Source organism: Pezoporus flaviventris, unplaced genomic scaffold (assembly GCF_033815535.1).
Source record: "Pezoporus flaviventris isolate CSIRO_AGI_PZ_B2104156 unplaced genomic scaffold, CSIRO_AGI_Pfla_v1 ptg000007l, whole genome shotgun sequence".
Lineage (NCBI taxonomy): Eukaryota > Metazoa > Chordata > Aves > Psittaciformes > Psittacidae > Pezoporus > Pezoporus flaviventris.
Window position 1 is genome coordinate 78,585,749 of NW_026892555.1, and position 18,344 is coordinate 78,604,092.

The following is an 18,344-nucleotide window of genomic DNA, read 5'->3' on the forward strand; positions in this document are numbered from 1 at the left end:
ATTATTCCTACAAAAATCACCAATTCATATTGGCAGGACAAAGGTGATTTAAAGATATCTAACCAGTAAACAAAACAAAACAAAACAATGGAGGCAAAAATCCCTGGGAAAGAAAGTACTACAGATCTTGGTATTCCAGCTTCAGCTTCATGAAAAATATCCAAAATTTAAACCAAAGGCTTATTATAATATAGAGGCCTTACGTGCATGTAATGGTGTTACGAGTGTTTTTAAATCCTTCTGCCTTAAGATTTACAGTAAAACTTGTTCAGCTCTAGAACTGAATAGATTCATTTGTGTTTTTTTTTCTCTTTTCAAATGTCATCAATAGCAAACATGAAGGAAAGTCTGGTCTCGACAAGGCTGCTGACAGTTGAAAATACTATATGTGAGACCTGGCCCAGAAGATATGTCTTGCAAAGCTATTAAGCCGTAATTCAACAGGAGATGATCCGCTTATGTGGAAGAGAAAATCCAAGTTCTGGGAAAAACTTCCTGAATAAAAATTAGTATCAATACTCCTGCTGATGCCAATCTGGATTTCAAGAATATAACCAACATTAGAATATGGACTAGACTACTGAGTTGAAGAAAAAATTGTAGACATTTAGACATAAATAAAATTATTGACTTCATAAACATATCAGAAAATAGAGAGTTTGTCAAAAAGATATTTTAGTAGCAGAACGACATATAGAGGAAACATAAGGGAGGTTATCTGTTTTAAAAGTTCTCTATGTTACAGAAAACTCACATGGAAATCAGAAGAGCAATTTCATAGCATTAAAAGGTAACCCTACATATAAGATTTGAGGCCTTAAAATGTGCAAGTCCAACAGCTGTTCCATAGGAGGGACTGTAATGCATTTTACTGCCCTGAAAGAGCAATAAAATCTAACTCTCTTGCTTCCACATTGTTTGCTCATGTTCAGCAAAGCACTGCAAAAAACTAGAAGGTCAGTAAAGAGAAGTAAACAGGCAGTTGTGACATCCAGACCCATAAAGGTTAAAAACTATTTTAAGTGTACTAGATTCATATCAGAGTAAATATTTATCACCTATCAGGAATGATTTGAGAAAGCATCATCAATCATAGAACACCAGGTTGGAAGGGACCTCAAAAATTTGGAGCAAGTTCAGAGGAAGGCCACGAGGATGGTAAGGGGGCTTGAGCGCCTCCCATATGAAGACAGGCTGAGAAAATTGGGTTGTTCAGCCTGAAGAAGACAAGGCCCTGTGGAGACCTCATAGCAGACTTCCAGTATCTGAAGATGGCCTACAAGGTTTGAGAGGGACTCTTCATTAGGGACTGTAGCCATAGGACAAAGGGTAATGGGTTTAAACTTTAACAGGGGAAATTTAGGTTGGATATAAGGAAGAAATTGTTTACTGGGAGAGTGGTGAGGCACTGGAATGGGTTGTCCCAAGGAAGTTTTGAATGCTCCATCCCTGGCAGTGTTCAAGGTCTGGCTAGATGGGGCCTTGAGCAACCTGGTCTAGTGGAAGGTGTCCTTGTCAAGGGGTTTGGAACTCGGTGTTCTTAAAGTCCCTTCCAAACTGAACCATTCTATGACTCTATGATCTGGTCCAACCTTTCTAGGCAAAACATGACCTAGATTAAATGTCCCAGCACCCTGTCCAGCTGAATTTTAAGTGTCCAGCATTGGGGAATCCACCATTTCCCTGGGGAGATTGATCCAATGGCTGATTCTTCTCACTGTGAAAAATTTTCCGCTTGTGTCCAGTTGGATTCTGCCCAGGAGTAACTCATGATATGATACAGCCAGTTAATGAGCCACAGGAAAAAAAAAAAGTTATTTTTCAAGTACTAACAGCTTTTTTTTTCTTTTTCTCTTTGGGAAATCTGTACTAGAACTGCAGTTGTGGCTCCAGTTTTTCTTGCCCTTGACTTCCTCCTCGTTCTTTACAAAACTGAAATAAAAAATTAAGTATAAAGGCAATTCCTTTTATTCCCCCAGACACTTGAAGAAGTCCCATTCCAGTTTGAAAAGTAAAATCTCTCACTGTGAATTGCAATACTATCTCCTGCTAAGCATGCGATAAAGTAATGTGCCCATTGGAGATAATGCACTAACAGCCTTGTGAGGCTCTCACTGCAAAGCTACTGCTTTACCAGGTATTGATTGAAGGCTTGGCTTCAGGAGCAAAGATTTGGGAAGGGCTTTACCCACCCTTTCTACAAGTACAATGACGAAGTGCATGTGGGATATGCAAATCTGTTGGAAAAAAGGGTGCTTAGGCAATCAGGAAGTGTCTGACAAGGACTGTCACTCCTGAGCAATCTCGAGCTACCCATGTGCTGGTCCACCTGCATGCAAGGCTGGATCTGCACCTTGTTGCCGCAGAAAAGATGTGGACTCAGTCAGAGATCAATATGATAGACAAAAGCCCTTTATTGCAAAGCCTTAACCCCTTATATACTATTTCTTACATGCACGTACAGTGATTTGGCATATTATGATTGGATACATGTCTTGAAGACCCTTAGTGACTAACACATAATTGGTTAAGCACAGGTGTGAGAACTTGACCTGGAAAGCTTGCCAACAGTCCACAGTTCTCATTAACTCCGTGAATTCCAGCTTCTTCTTATCTTGCTTGCTTAAGCTTCCTCAGGCCTCTCATGGCCTTGGTGTATCTTTCAGGATTATTCAGAGTTTATGTATCAATTATCCGTTCTCCCTTGAGAACACTGTCTCCACACCTTGTCACCTGCCTTTTCAACCCTCGCCTGTCCATACAGACAAGTGAGAGTAAGCCCTAAAGGCTCTTTAACACACAATCGAGCACTCAAGTACAGCTTCACTGAAAGGAGAAAATGTTTGCTGGAAGTGTCATATGGACAACTGTTCCTGTAACATAGGAGGATGACATAATGCATGGCATTCACAATGTAGGTTATTGGCTCCTTAAATGAATTACTAAATATATGAACAAGAGTGACATTTGGAAATACAGGACAAGATATCTAGTTAACATGTCTACCAACCTCCCAAATACCTTAGACTCTTTAAATGTATTATCCTTTTCTGCCCACACATCCAGTAATTACAAATAAACAACCACGCCCCAGGAAAAGAGGAGGGTAGAAGATGATTAGCTGTTCCACAGTCTCAAATGAGCTTCATATAGAAGAATAGTCATTGCAGAGAATTTCTGACTGTAAGTTCAGCAAGCAAAAATAGAAAAAAGAGTACAGACACTCAATCATCAGGAAAAAAAAAGCAAAAGTAGGATGCATGTAACATATACAGCTTTAGCTATAGAGAAATGGTAGAATAGATGGAAAAAAAAAGTATTCAATGTATACATATCTTTGATATTCCAGGACTGATTAGAGGAGCATGTTTCTTTTGTTTCTACAACAGATTGTAATTCATTCAAAAACTAGTAAATTATTCAAACTGAATGATGTGCAAAGTTACTCTAATGGCTTCTGGCCATATCAGCCCTTTACATATTAATTTCCTGATACTGCCCACATGAATCAAAATCAAAAGTTTAAAATTTCCACTGTTGCTGATAAACTATTTACCTGTCTTTGGATCAATTGAGAAATATGGTTGCCCCTGAAGAATGCTGTAAACCACTCTAGCACTGTTTCCATAAGTGGGATCATCAGCATCTGTCGCCTTTACTTGAAGCACATATGCTCCTGCAAAGAAACACAGGTAATCACACTTTCAGTATGGAGCAGTGATCAGGGATATTTCAGACACATTAGGAACACATGTTGCTAGTGGATTCTGTTGCAATTCTTGTTCCACTGGAAACAAGGTGAGAATAAATCAGTTGATTCTTCATCTCCATGCTAGCAGCCACCAGGGTAACAACCAAGGCATAATGGGAAGGAAAGGGGAAGCAGCCCACCACCAGAAGATACTATAAACATTTTATGATGCATGCACTATTTACAAAATCTTCTACCCAACACATACAGGGCGAGCTCTGGGGAAGTGAAATACTGGAATTTGAAAAGAAGTATACCCCACACTTTTGTGAAAAAAAAGTAGACAATTGAGAATACAAAGTACGTGGGCTGCATTTAGAACAAGTTTTTGGTCAAACAACTTCTGAATCTGCAAGTGGACCAATTTATAAGTACCTTAAGAAACTACTTTAGCAGTCTGATAAAAGGTGGAATTCACATTCCATTGAAGACTTGAGTCTTTTTGCCTTTCTAATACAGTTCAGTAGGAAACAGAAGTACTGTGGAAAAAGAAACTTCCCATGACACACTATTTTCAGCCATGGTTATAGACCAGACCTAGTGCAGTTTGCTTTATATTCTGACTTAAAGGGGACTGACCAAGCAAAAGACAGTAATTCACTGTAAATGGCAACAGTCTTGAAGAAACGTCCTTCTTATGGGTTCCTAAGCAATTTACCTGCATTTCCCCCCTGCCCCATAATAAAAATTTTACTCAACCTACAGTCTTTAGCAAAACAAACAGCCACATAGATAGGTTTTCCCATCAGCTTTGAAGAATTAAGCTTCCTATGATTTTCTGTGCAAATGAATGTTGGAATTCGCATAACCTAAATGAGAAGCTGCACAGGGAGGAGGGTTATCCCCACTGTTTTTGTTTTAAGGAATGTTCTGCATTTCGAGGTCATCTGACACTTTTTCAAGAATATACAACATATATTCTTCTTTTCAAGAAGATACAACAATACTGCAAGCACTTCAGGACTCCTACTTTTATGTAATGAAAACAGGCAAGTTTCAAAGGATGTTCACAGTCTAAAAATTAACCTTAATGGACTGCCAAATTTTATTTCTGGGAGTGCCTCATTGAGACATGCTCCACGTGAAAGGTCCTATGACATAGATAGGAAAGTAACTGATAGCAAAGGCAGCTGTTTGGGAGATTATTTTTTTTTTCAGTCCCTCTTTACCCCCTCCCACTGCCCCCCAATCTTCAAGAGATATTCTTTCTATCTCCTGAAGAAGACACACAAATATAAGTGTAATTTGACTAACAATAACTTTTTAAAGTCAATAAGCTGATCACGTTTTTAAGCTGAGGGCAAGTTTCATTAAAATAAACTTCTAAAAGAAAGAAAAGATTAGCAACGAATAAATGAATTAAAATAAACCACTGATATGGATTCTGTTAACTAAAAACCCAAGAGACCACTTTCTTGACTTTCTGGATGTGCAGGGTGAAGAATGGTATGCGTTAGAAAAGACAGAAGTCCAGGTTCAGTATAACAGTAGTGGAAGCAGTGCCTACTTAAACACTTCTGCTTTTCTTTACAGAACACATAACCATAACTGACTATACGTTAAATAGCTTAGGCAAGCCCAGCTGGAGGAATACTCTTTCTTACTGGAGTGATAGACAGAAGCTATTCCATGGCTTTTATCTATCTCTGTTCATAAGGAATATCTTTGTAATAGGATCTCCCACTTTCAGCCCCATCTTCTGCTCCAGAAATTCAGGGAACCACAGCAATAATTTAGTTCTACTCCAGTGACAAAGATGAAGGAGGAAATGGTAGCTTTCAAATTTTTCCTTCTCTTCCCCCCCCAAAATGTACATTCACTGTAAATGACACCTTTGGGCCCTTAGCGTTGTAGAAGCGGTTTTTTTTGAGAAAAATCCAGTTTTTTTTTTAAAAAAACATCACTCTGCTTTTTCCACAGAAAATAAACTCTACATTTTAACGTATTTGCTGCCTTCTTTCCTTCTTACAAAATCGTTCAGCATTCCACTGTTTTGACCATACGCTGGTGAGTTTTGCTGCCTTCTGAAGCGCTGGAGCAAAGCATCAGACTCCCAGGTGCTGAGATCTGAACTGGAGCTGTATGACTGAGTGCTCTGGCTGACAAGTGTGCTACTTCAGGACTGGTTTAAGACAATAAACTGCACTTTTGCCAAAAAAAAAAAGAAAAAGAAAAGGTGGTGCTGTCAAATATTCCCAAGTACCCCTAGGACTAGGGCTCCTAGTCAGACAACTGGTTGCTCAGTTGCTACTTAAGGGAGCTGATTTTAGTTTGTCTTCTGAGTACTAATAGACCTGCTGGACTGAGATCAGAGGAGGGCCACGAAGATGATCAGAGGGCTGGAGCACCTTTCCTATGCAGACAGGCTGACAGAGCTGGGGCTGTTCTGCCTGGAGAAGAGAAGGCTCTAGGGATACCTCATAGCAGCCTTCCAGTAGCTAAAGGGGACTTAAAAGGAATGTGGAGAGGGAGTTTTTACAAGGGCATGTGGGAAAGGCTTTAAACTAGAAGAGGATTAATTTAGCTTAGATGTAAGGAAAAAATTCTTTACTGTGAGGTTGGTGACACACTGGCACAGGGTGCCCTGAGAACCTGTGACTGCCCCATCCCTGGAAGTGTTCAAGTCCAGACTGGATGGCACTTTGAGCAGCCTGGCCTATAGCAGCAGGGCTGGAACTACATGATCCCTTTAAGGTCTCTTCCAGTCCAATCCAGTCTATGATTCTATGATTTATGACAGAATGCATGGATTGGCAACACTTCAGAACATGAGAAAATTTATGATGTATACTAAATTAGCACAAACTGAGAACTACTGACAGTATATTAATGAGCTTGAGTTCAAACAGATTTAGGTAAGAAATGCCAAACTCAGATATTCAAGCAACCTTAATTTTTCTTGTTATGGTGTAATTATTCACATATATTTAAGATGTCATGTAAGGTATTGAATGTGCTATTGGGTGTATTTTTAATAAGTAAAGTTGGTAATTTTTCATAAATTTAATCCATACAGTGTTTCAGGAGACTGAAGTAATGGATAGATACAGCAGTAAACATGTTTATCTAATTTTGCATATTCAAAGCAAAGTTTCTGTGTCTGGGAATGGATTTTGGAGCTCATTCCTTATTCCATCATTTGTATCTTAACCCCCCAGCAACAGCAGCATAATAGCAGTCATTTTCATTTTCAGTGCAGTGACCAGCTCCCCTACTTTCCAAAAGTGCTGTGACTAGCTAGCAGCTCCTGCTGTATCACCAGCAGAAGGAATTTTTTTACCAATACAAAGATCTGATGAAAGAGCATGAGCTAGAATTACTGCTTTCATGATGATACTTATGGCAGAGTTCATGTCACCTATTATTAGACTTCTACCATGTAGCCATCTACATTCACACCAGGCATCTGCAGATCATTCTGCAGCCACAGCCTGGGCACAGGCCACCTGGTAGCACTCGTCTGCTTGTGCCAGTGATGCAGAGGCAGATATGTGAAACACCACAGCTGGATCTATAGCTATGGTTAAGTTCTCACAGAAAAATGGGCACTGAAACGTGAAGGAAGCCTGATGGTCCCTGCATGTACTGATTATTAGCAGCCTGAACACATTAGGGCACTCAGGTATATGCTCCAGGTACATGCTCCAGGTAATTCAACCTTATTACAGAAAAGAAGGGAGAAATGTTGATTTATATAATAAGTTTTATTAAGGAAGACATTCAAAGTAATTTTAGCCTGATAAATAGCAAGTACTGAATATGAAAAATAATCCATTTCACAGTGACAGCAGTTTCAACTGTATTAATTCATCTGTCAGATCTTTTACAACTACCAGATAATATGTAAAGCTTATATTTTTATAAGAGGTCAGGCACATATTAATGTGCTTCCAGTCTTTTACTAACTTAAATATGTACTTAATGTTCTAAAAAGGTTTTATGAAATTGGTTTCTCATCCTTTCAATATTTTCAAGCATTGCTCATTGTATCTAACAAGCTTTCTATTTTATTGCAAAGCATAAAATCAATATATTTTTAAAAGTAGGCTCTGAAATCTAATTCTTTTTCCCAGGCAATAATACTGGGTTCTACAGCTATAAATCTTTAATGTACAAAGGTAGTGATGGAGGACCACACTTACTATAGCTCATGACATTGTAATTAAAACATGTACTTACATTACTACATGAGCTAATCCAATGAAAAAAAAAATACAATTCTTTTTGTTGTTTGGAAATACCTTATATAATAGTCAGTATTTAAAAAGACATCTTTTTAATTTCTGATATGCAATCAACAAATATTTGATGTAAGGCATTAAAAAATGCAGAACAGAATTATGTGCTTTAGCTGATTTTTATGGTTTACAAATTAAAAATAAAGCTAAACCATTCACACAGCTCAAGGAAATGGTACAGAATTTTAATGAAGATTTTATTTTCTTTAAATGAATACAGACAGTATTGAAGACCAACATATTGTAAATAGTCATTTTAATCACAGCATACTGGCCTGAATTTTACTCTTCCTGAAGTCCAAAGGCAATCCAGCAATAACTGCAAATAGAATGGGGCCCAAGACCTCTAACTCATTGGCCAAACTGACTAAATAGCACTAAAACAGTCTCACAGTTTATATTAGAATGACTGAAGGGAAGTACAGGAAGCCTGTTTTTATACCATAATGAGAATGTTTATGAAGTAAGGATTTGACTTCCAGGTCTTCTGAGAAGAACCTGCTTTGAGGCTTTGAAAAGGCAAGAGAGAGCTGGATGGGAGCAGTAAGGTTTGGGGATAATTGAGAAGAGACACTGAAGTGAGAGGAGCAGGACTTTATTATAAGTGCTCCTCAGAGTCTGGCTGAAGCTTCTCTCCACTCTGTGTAGATCAGAGGTTCAGTCACAGCAGGTTGCTCAGGCCCTTGCCCATACAAATTGTAAATCTCCAGTGAGAGAGATCCCACAGTCTCTTAGGATGTTCCTATAGGATCCTGCCGAGAAGATTCCTGAACAAGCTCAGGTCACTTCTTTTGAAGTCCAGAACTGTGATCTTAGCTTTTGTCTTGTTCTTTTTTCTTTTTTTTTTTCCATATGGGAGGTTGTATGTGAATATGTATAGAATTTACTTTTTATAATGGACTATCTAGGCAGTTGCATCTACTCATGAGCAGTGAGTAAAGATCGGATAGCAGATACTGTGTCATAAGCTTTCTTATCCTTTTCCTTTTGTTTCCCCCTGCCCCAAGATGGTTTTCTTGTAGACTTAAAAGAGCTGTCATCATCTTGCTGTACACAAAACTACCAGTTGTATAATTTTGTGGTTTTGTCACTTTGCTGGGAGTTGTTGGTGATGAGTACTGGAAGGGACTGTCAAAGGTCATCAGACTGTTGTGCAATCGTTTTTTATATAGGCAGGAGGAAGGAAGGGCATAGTTGCTGGCATAGAAACTCACTCCTTGGCACAATATTCTTCTTAAACTATACCAAGATTAGCACTTTGGCAACTCAAACAATATTCATCCTCTTTTTAGAATTCAAGTAAAAACCTAATCAACACCTACCTTAGTCTTGTGTTTGGTTTTGGTTGTTTGGGTTTTTTTTGTTGTTGCTGGTTGGTTGGTTGGTTGGTTGTTTTTTTGTGTTTTGTTGTTGTTTGGTTTTTGTTTTTAGTTGTTTAGGGGTTGTTTTTTGTTTGTTTGCTTTATGAGGGAAAAAAAAAAAAGGGAAAAGTGAATTTATGGCTCACTGAAGCACTATATTGCAACTCAGATCAGGAGATCCCCCATCTCGGTAAATATTCCCCTGACCTGCCACTAGCAGTTTTAGCAAAGCTCCAATACTGGAAGAACATGTGCGTCTGTAAAGAGATGCTGACATTGCCCTTTTGGGGCTTACCTTTTATAGAAGAAACTACCTATAATATGTTTTGAAGATATACTCCTGAAGCTGATTCCCACAAAAGTAACGTAAGGAAGGCATATTTTATTTGGAAAAGCCAGTTTCCAGTTTATTTATTCATGGCTGTGCAGCCCTGATAATAACACATGCTTGCTGGCTCCATCAACATCTGGAATACTAGCCACAGTCAAGGAAGTACACTTTTCTACTGTTTTGCATTCCAGATGTCACACTGAATTTATATATTTTCCTCTCAGCTGCCAGAAGCAGCCATGTCCACAAAATCAATACTGCCATTCCCTGTTGCAATTAATGAAAAATGGCAGCTTTTTGCTAATACTTTTGCTGCACTCGCAGCTAAAAGCAGCTGTTGCAAGTTTTAGCATTTTATGCGTAATCCAACATATTTTTAATATTTCTAGAATAAAATTTGATTTACAGTGGCCATGATCCAAGGACTATGGAAGCTGGCTTTGTTAAGCTGAACTACACACTCTGATTTCATCTGGAAAACAGTGCTTTAAGCATTGACTTTTTTTTTCCTCTGGCAAATTGGAAGACATAGCATTATGAAGAAGAAAGATTTATTTGTTTCTTCTTACTTATGCCATAAACGCTTTATAAAGTAGAACTAGGGTTTTAGAAAGAGTCGGCTCATTTTATTGCCCACACTGTTTTTGTCTCTTGAAGTCTTTCTCCAAATTAATACATCCCTTTCTCCTGACCATCCCTGTCTCCCTGATGGATGATGACAGTAAACAGGGGAAGCCTACAGCTGTGGGTTTTTAAGATAATTATTTAGCTTGAAAATCAGCAAAGCAATTATTTTCTTTTCCCTTTTTTTTCTACCCTCATCTGTTGGGGTCAGCCAGAGTTAAGCCACTAAGGGCACACAATCTGGCTAAGCTAATAATGACTCTTTTAGAATTGAGTATTTATTTATCTTTATTAATTTAGGCTATTTATTTATTTATAAAGACAGCCAGATGCTTACATAGTCCCAAGGCTGTGATAATGTTTACAGAGGTTGCACTTCTGAAGAAAATGAGGATCTTGAAATAGCAGCTAATAGTCTATACCCAATACACACATGAAGGAGTAGCCTGGTAAAGCAACTGCTGGAAATAATGCACAAGGAGGGCAGCACAAGAACCAATTAGCAAATACTAAGCTTAATAGCCATTCATTTGAGAAATACACCTCTTGAGAGTGATTTTTCCTTTCTGTTTTCAAGTCTGGATTGTTTTCCTCTTACCAATATGACAGATGGTCCTCTCACATATATGAAATTTAGCAAATAGAAAAACTTAGCTTTTGCTTTTAGCACCTTGACAACTTGATAACTTTTCAGGCCATGACTCAACAGGGACTTGATTTTACCAGTATACTCACGACGGCTAGGATGTGGGAGATAAAAGTAACTGGTACACCCTCTATTCACAAGAGTTATTGTGGCAGTAACCCTAGATGTCTCTCTGCTGATTAAAGCATGCTTCTGTTGTTTAATTTGTTTTACAGGGAGGTGGTGTAAGTTGCATTAGAAGAACCTTTTTGATATCAAATGCTACGTCTGAATGAAAGAACTTTGCCAAAAACACTGCATTTAATTAGATGTGCCCTGGGAAGTAAATATTTTCTTCAGTGGAATTGTGAAGTAATAGATGTTAGCCATACCTTATATACTGAAATCTAATGGGTTTAAGGAAAAAAGTCAAGCCCTGAATAATAGCACAAGGAACTATTTATTAATACACAAGGATTCATTTATTAATCTGTAAAGTGGTCTCAGTGTTATTAAAATATATTTTCAGATGCAAATGTTCAAAGAAAAGGCTAAATATTAAACTCAATTTGAATAAGGAAAGTGATATACTGGAACTGATTCCTAGCTTTTGAATACAAATGCAACTTGATGGTTGTCATGATGTTTAGCTCCACAGCACTTAGTAATATCAGCTATATGTCTTTCAACAACGTACCATCCTTCTAGTGCCAAATGAAAGGGTACCAAAGAAAGAAGCATTTTTAAGCAATTCAGGGAACAAATTTCATTTTTCTCTTGTAAGAGTTCCTGGAGGTTCTTAGAGGTGCGCCAGAGGTCTTGAAATTGCAACACATTCTCCACCCCACTTCTCTCCCCCCCCTCCCCCCCCCCCCCCCCCCCAAAAAAAGGTGGACATCACACAAAGAATTCAAGAGAAAATACATCTGAGTGCATTTCCATTATTTCACTCTGAAGTTCTCATGAGCTGGAATTTCACACATCAGTTCTTCAAATGTCAAATGATTTATTCAGAATGCAGTAATAATAAAACCTGAGCTTTATAGAGGAAATAGAAAGAAAAATTAGTGTGAAATAAATGTCATTCATACTGAATGCCAGTTAAAAGAACTTGGGTTTGATTCTCAGTAGATGTTTGGGTGGTATATGGAGGCTGGCTTGTTTCATTTATTTTTACCAGATGCTGGATCTGATTAGAAATAATTTAAGTCTATGTTCACCTATGTTTACCTGAGTAAAGTTCATTCTTGTGCCAGAATTTGGTGAAAAAATCATTTTAGTCTTGAATGACAGAAAGAAGGTTCTCAAGATATTTTTGGCCAATTATATTTTAATAGAATAATGCACTTGGGATAAAATATTAGTAACCAAATTTTAGTAACTAAATTTCATAGTAATCTAGTGACATTTCAAGGAAGAGATCTGGAAAAGTTGATAGCTAAGCATGTTCAAAGGGTTTTTTTTCCTGCATCAAATCTCTTCCTACATACTTACACTGTTGTGGCTAAATCTTTCAAGAAGGATGCAGAGCAGTCCTCATGAACACTTTGTCCTTCATGGTTTTTTGTATCACCTTTGCATCTTTTATCCTACTTAAAATCTACAAATCTTTTGAGGGCAAACTTGGATTAGGCAGAGACATACTAGCATGCAAACATAATCTCAGAACACAACAGTGACTTTACACAATCTAGTATGCAATGTGTTACTCTGTGAAAGGTGATGATTTTTCTTTAATTATTCAATCAGAATACTGCTTTGAAGACTTTCCTGCTACTTCAAGACCAAAGCACTGAAGAATCCACATAACTCTATCCCTTTGCATTAAAATTTAAAATGTCATCTGATGCATTCAGTGTATTAATTCATAATTACTATACTATTCTACACAGCTTCCTACATCAGCACTCAACAACACTAACCTTCAACGGTAGTAGGAAACAGTAACCCCAGATACCTGTGATGGGGTTCTGACTATAGGGGCTTCAGAACTTGGAACAGCAGGGATGTCCCTAGGCCTGAAAAATGTTCCTCTTGTGCAAAGTCATTTTCAAGAATAAGAAAAATGGTAAAAGAGGCTTTCTTACTCCAAGTGACCTCAGGCTCATTGTCCATCACAAATGGTATTTCAGAAAAAAAAAGCTGGAAGAACTCCATCATTTGAAAACAGTCAGGATAACATGGCCCTAGTCTGACTCCTAGCAGTGATTGATTCAAACCCTGAAACACAGGCCATCATACGCTCTCCAAACATCTCTTACCTTTTACCACAATAGTTGGGCCTTCCTAAAACAAAGCTAAGAAATTAATTTCCCTTTCCACACGAACAGAGTAAGAAGTAATGAACTGAACATACAGCAAGGAAGTCAGAGGTTTTTCATGGATGAATGGAGACAGCTTGCACAGGGCTGACTGTGGTGACTCTTCTCCTCAGGTGGGCTGATCTCAGAAATCCCATCCCTCTTGTAAGAATGATCCAGCCACTTATAAAGGTACAAAATGTGGTGACCTTCAGATTTCCTTAATAATTCACAGCAGTTTAGTGGACTTTGCACAAGCAGCTGAATCATCCTTGCAGAAGAAACTCCTGAGAGAGATATATAACAAACAGCTGGCATCAGGAAATAGTGCAAGCATTCAAGGTAAAATGGTCAGACTTCAAGCAGAGACTTAAATACTATTGGTAAGCACACAATTAAATTTCTTTTATTATTTTAATAGAGGGATTGAAGTGTCAGTATCTTTGGAAGTTCCTGAGAACAGATTAGTAATTTGTTAGGCATGACACGTATGCGGTAGATCCTCATGAAAATGCATTAAGTGAATTTGAGATCCCTTCTAACCCTAGCTTTGTGATTCCATGCACTGTATTAAGATACCACTCCCTTTGGAATACTACTATGTCCTTGCTCTTGTGGCTAAGATAGAAGTGACTCTGTGTTAAATGCTTTAGCTCGGTGAAGTGGTAAACTTTTGAAGAAAATCTTTCAATTGTCCCTAATTACTATGCTTTGGTAAATATGTGAAGCACTCTTTAAGTGTGCAAACTGGATTATTTTGGGGTGAAGTTAAGATGGAAGATATACTGTAGGTGTGGCCTTGATCCAGGGCAGCTGTTAATGGGTAGGTTTTTAGTCCAAGGGGTCAAATGAGAGTTTATTTTCAAACCATGAGAGTAGATACATTCTGGATGTGAATTTCTCAGCACTCACTGCTTCATCACACAGCACTGTTTCTATTGCATCATACTACTGTTTAATATGACATACGTAGCCTTTATTCTTTGTACAGCATCAGGAGTAATACCTGTCCAATATTTTTTGGAGCTTTTAGATATACCATAAGAATACATAGGTATCATTATTATTTCACATAAGGAACAGTTGCAACTTCATTAGCAAAATTCTATAAGGTTTCAAATTAAGATAGAAAATGTTACACTAACACTGATACTATTTAGCCAACTTAATAGCACTGAAAAGAGAATATTTTAATGATTAGGAGTGAGAAGAAATTCAAACTATAAGGTCATATTAAACATATGGAAGAAGTTTCAAACAGGCCCACTTGAAATCAGCTGTAAGCATGACTCTTCTGTCTCAAATATCTTACATTATTGCGACAACTCCCTTCTTTTCAAGTGTCTGCATTCTCTTTTTTCTCAAATCATATTGCAACCCTCTAGTGTACTAGTCTGATTTGTTATTGATCTGAACAGTAAATCCAATTTTGAATTTACTTCATAATTTGGATCAGTATAATGCTTTGACAATACAGTACCATTAAACAATACCTCAAGTGTCCTTCACAGCAGGCAAATACCTGGACTGTGTGCTGTCAGACTAGGGACTTACAACCAGTTTTCTTAAGAAAAACTCAATAAGCCAAAGAAAATGTCAGTGTTTTACTGGAGGAATGCACTTGCCATAGTAGGGAAGCCATAAATAGGACAATGTTCTTTACCAAAAGGTCACAGAAATATGTTTTTCACTCTTTTCTTCCTTACTGAGCATCAGGAAAGACTGTGACCTAAGCAGTAAGCTGGAACAGGGAGATCTTGTCTGTTCTTACTTCTATACCAGACTGTAGATTAGATTCTTTCTTAGAATCTTTCTTAGATTCTCCATGACACAAGCCTCCACACTTACACTGGTGGATGTTGTTCTAAGACAGTTCAATGCATGGAGATTTTTGGTGCTCCATAGTGTGGGGATAGTAGAGAGGTCTTCTATATATCACTGGTCATGACATAATAATATACATTATTTGGAAATGTAGCACTGGGCAGAACACCAGACTATCACAGTCTAAGACACATAAAGCAGCATATGGCATTTTTCAAATTCCTTGAAGTCATACCTTTGAAAGAATTATGGACTACAGTCAAGAAGCAGTCAAATGACAATCTCAAGAGCTGACAGAATTACAAAATATTGCTTACTTGGGACAATACTTTCTGATATTTTAGAAGGCATCTTGTAACTTACGGCTACACAAATACCTGATTTTCTTTCTGCTTGTTTGCCTTGTTAAAAACTGAAAGATAAAGTGTGGCTTATGGAACAAATCAAAAAAACCTCAGCAAAACCGTCATTTTAAGTGAATTTAATGCATTCCAATACATGCAAAATATTTGAGTATAGTAAGCAGGCAAAAGCAAGAGAGCCTTTGTTTCCAGGATGGCATGATGAGTAGAAGAAACACATATGTTGTGGGAGTTCTCAAATCAGTTGCCTTTTTGGACTGAGGAAGTTCAAATTTGAACTGATCACCTTTCTGGAAAAATTCATATGTGTGGCTACTTTTAATTTTTACTTTATTTATTTAATTATTCACAAGTTTGCCTGCCTTTTTTTCTAAGAAAGATTCCTGACTCTCATGAAATGTCACTCTTTTTTTTTACTTGCTCCTTCTCAGTTTCTTCTGGATGAGCACTCCTGATCAATGAAAATCTAAGTGTGTTTAGCAACATGGAACAAGTGAGCCTGAAAAAAAACCTTTTACCTACAATAACTAGAATAAGACCACTGCAGGCAGAGAAACAGAAAGATGAATTTTCTACATAAATTGGAATATAACATTAAAACCTTTCCCAGAATTGCTAAAGAGTTTCAAGATATCTGGAACTGAACTTTTAAGTAAATGAACTCTTCACTAAAACAAAAAAAAAAAACCTTTGGTAACACTCTTGTCCTTTGTGACTCAGTTTTAACCTCTTAAAAGAGATTCAAGGCAGTGTTGTGATTCCAGAATAAACTAATACTGTGGAAAGTAAGAAACATAATGGAGGATATGGGGAGGAGGGAGGTTTGAAGTATGGGACAAAACCTCCTTGTCCTCTGCTTATAGAAGACTATTACTCTAAGATTACTCAATTTTAAATTTAGTATTGTTTTCACCAGTGTGTCCTAATTATGGGTGCTGAAGTTCCACTACTGAACTTCAGGCACTCAGGATTTCAATCTCAATACGAAAAGTTAATGTACCTGCCCATGCCAAAATGCAGATAGCCTTTGTTTATCAATTAAATCCTCATTCATCCTATATCTAAAAATAACTGCCTGAATCCTCATGGGATAATCTGTGCTATTTACTGTGTGGGCTGTAGCTGCAAAACTGCAAACTGGAATAATCTGGTGACAAGTTAGCCAGTGGTCCTGGGGTTATTCTAGATGATATTAAAGGCTGTATTCACATATGTGCCACTCTTCCCTTTATGTCAGAGGTAAGTCTAAAGCCCAGAGGTCCATTCTCAAACTCTTAGCCATGACTGGCAAGCAACACTGTTCTCATATCAACTCAAAGAGTGTATCTTCTGGCAAAATGTATCCATGTTTCTTATATTTTTCCTAATTAGGAATGTTTTGACTCAAGGTGTTCAGCACTTCCACCATAAAGCCCTGTTTGGGAAGAGAGAGACAGGTCTTCCAAATATAAGCAACAAAGCTCTCATTACCTAGGACAGCAAAAGAACATACATTCAGAAATCCCTGCTGTTTTGAAATTTGAAATCCAGCTAGCTCTATCTCCCTAGATAAAACCAGATGTACCCTGTCATGTTGATACTCCAGAGAAATAGGATTATAATTAAAATTTTCAAAGTGGATTTTGTGAGCTATTGATTGATTCTGAACAGCCTTTCTGGTGGAAATATTGACTTCAAACATTGCTTGAATGATTCTGCTAACATTCTTTTCTTCAAGCAACTGACTATGCAGACAATGCATTCTGTACCCCAAATGCATAACTGAACTCTGTGGGAACTCTTAAAATATAAAACATTCTGTCATCTGTCACAGATACATCTCATTATTAACACATAGAAGAAACTCTATTTCAAAATATTTTGGTCCCTTTTGCAGAGTGATGTGCCTTTGAGAAGCAACTTTAAACACAACATCTTTTTTTTAAAAAAAAAATGTTTAGGATCTAAATGATTTAAGTGTGTTTTCTTTTTACAGGAATGGCTTCTCTACCTTATGAGTTCAACTTGAAGATTTTTTGCACTTTCAAAAATGTGGCAGTCAGGGTTCTTTTACTAAATTCAGTTGAATCTGACTCAGAATACTTTCGAAAATTTTTAGAAATGTACCTCAGCCTGTAAGTGCATCCTGGGTGCTAGAGGAGAAAAAAAAAAAAAAAAAAAAAGGAAAAGAAAGGACTTTTATGTCCTAAATCTAAACTTTTTTTTTATATAATTTTCTTCCCCAAGAGCCACAATCACATTTGTCAACTTCACTGAACCCTGAAACAAGATCCAAATTAGAGTGATAAGATTAGTAACAAGCCTCAGGCATAAGACAGCAGTTGCTTTTAGCATTCATTCTTGTTTTATTAACTATTAGAGACCTATGGCAAATGAGATCATTCTGAATCTCTGTAGTCCAGTTGAAGAGTCCTTATTCCTGTAGCAGAGTAACTTTTTGGTTTTTTTTTTCTCTTCTTTTAACTCTGAAATTCCTCAGATAGAGTGAAACATGTGCATCTGCAAGTACACAATGCAGCTACAGGAAGAAGTGCTAAAATTTCCAGCATCTGAAAGCAGTAGGTTCTCAATTTTCTTCTCAAAATTATTAAGGCTTCTGGTCGTAGGACAAGTTACTGTCTAATAGAAAAGCCAAATTCCAAACAATACCAAAACAACACCAAAAACATACCAAAACTAACAAGTCTTCCATCCAGCTGCAAAAAGTATTCTCTCCTTCTTAGAGAACAGTGATACTTTATCTAGACTAATTGCAGGTCTTCTTGGCTGCTAAGAATCACAGAATCATAGAATAGGGTAGGAAAGGACCTTAAGACCATCTAGTTCCACTCCCCTGCCATGGGCAGGGACACCTTGCACTAAACCATGTCACAATTTTCAGATGCCTAAATCTTTGACTGTTGTATTCCCATTCCGATGGACTCCAGC

General features: G+C 37.5%; 1 protein-coding gene across 4 annotated transcripts in view; it reads right to left on the reverse strand.

Moving 5' to 3' along the window:
- The window catches only part of CDH12 (cadherin 12), a 540,002-nt gene that overhangs the window by 67,994 nt on the left and 453,664 nt on the right, over positions 1 to 18,344 (reverse strand). For all 4 annotated transcript variants that reach the window (XM_061449266.1, XM_061449262.1, XM_061449263.1 and 1 more), the window contains exon 5: positions 3,557 to 3,676. In XM_061449266.1, the coding sequence (XP_061305250.1) occupies positions 3,557 to 3,676 (120 nt within the window). The remainder of the gene's footprint in view (positions 1 to 3,556; positions 3,677 to 18,344) is intronic.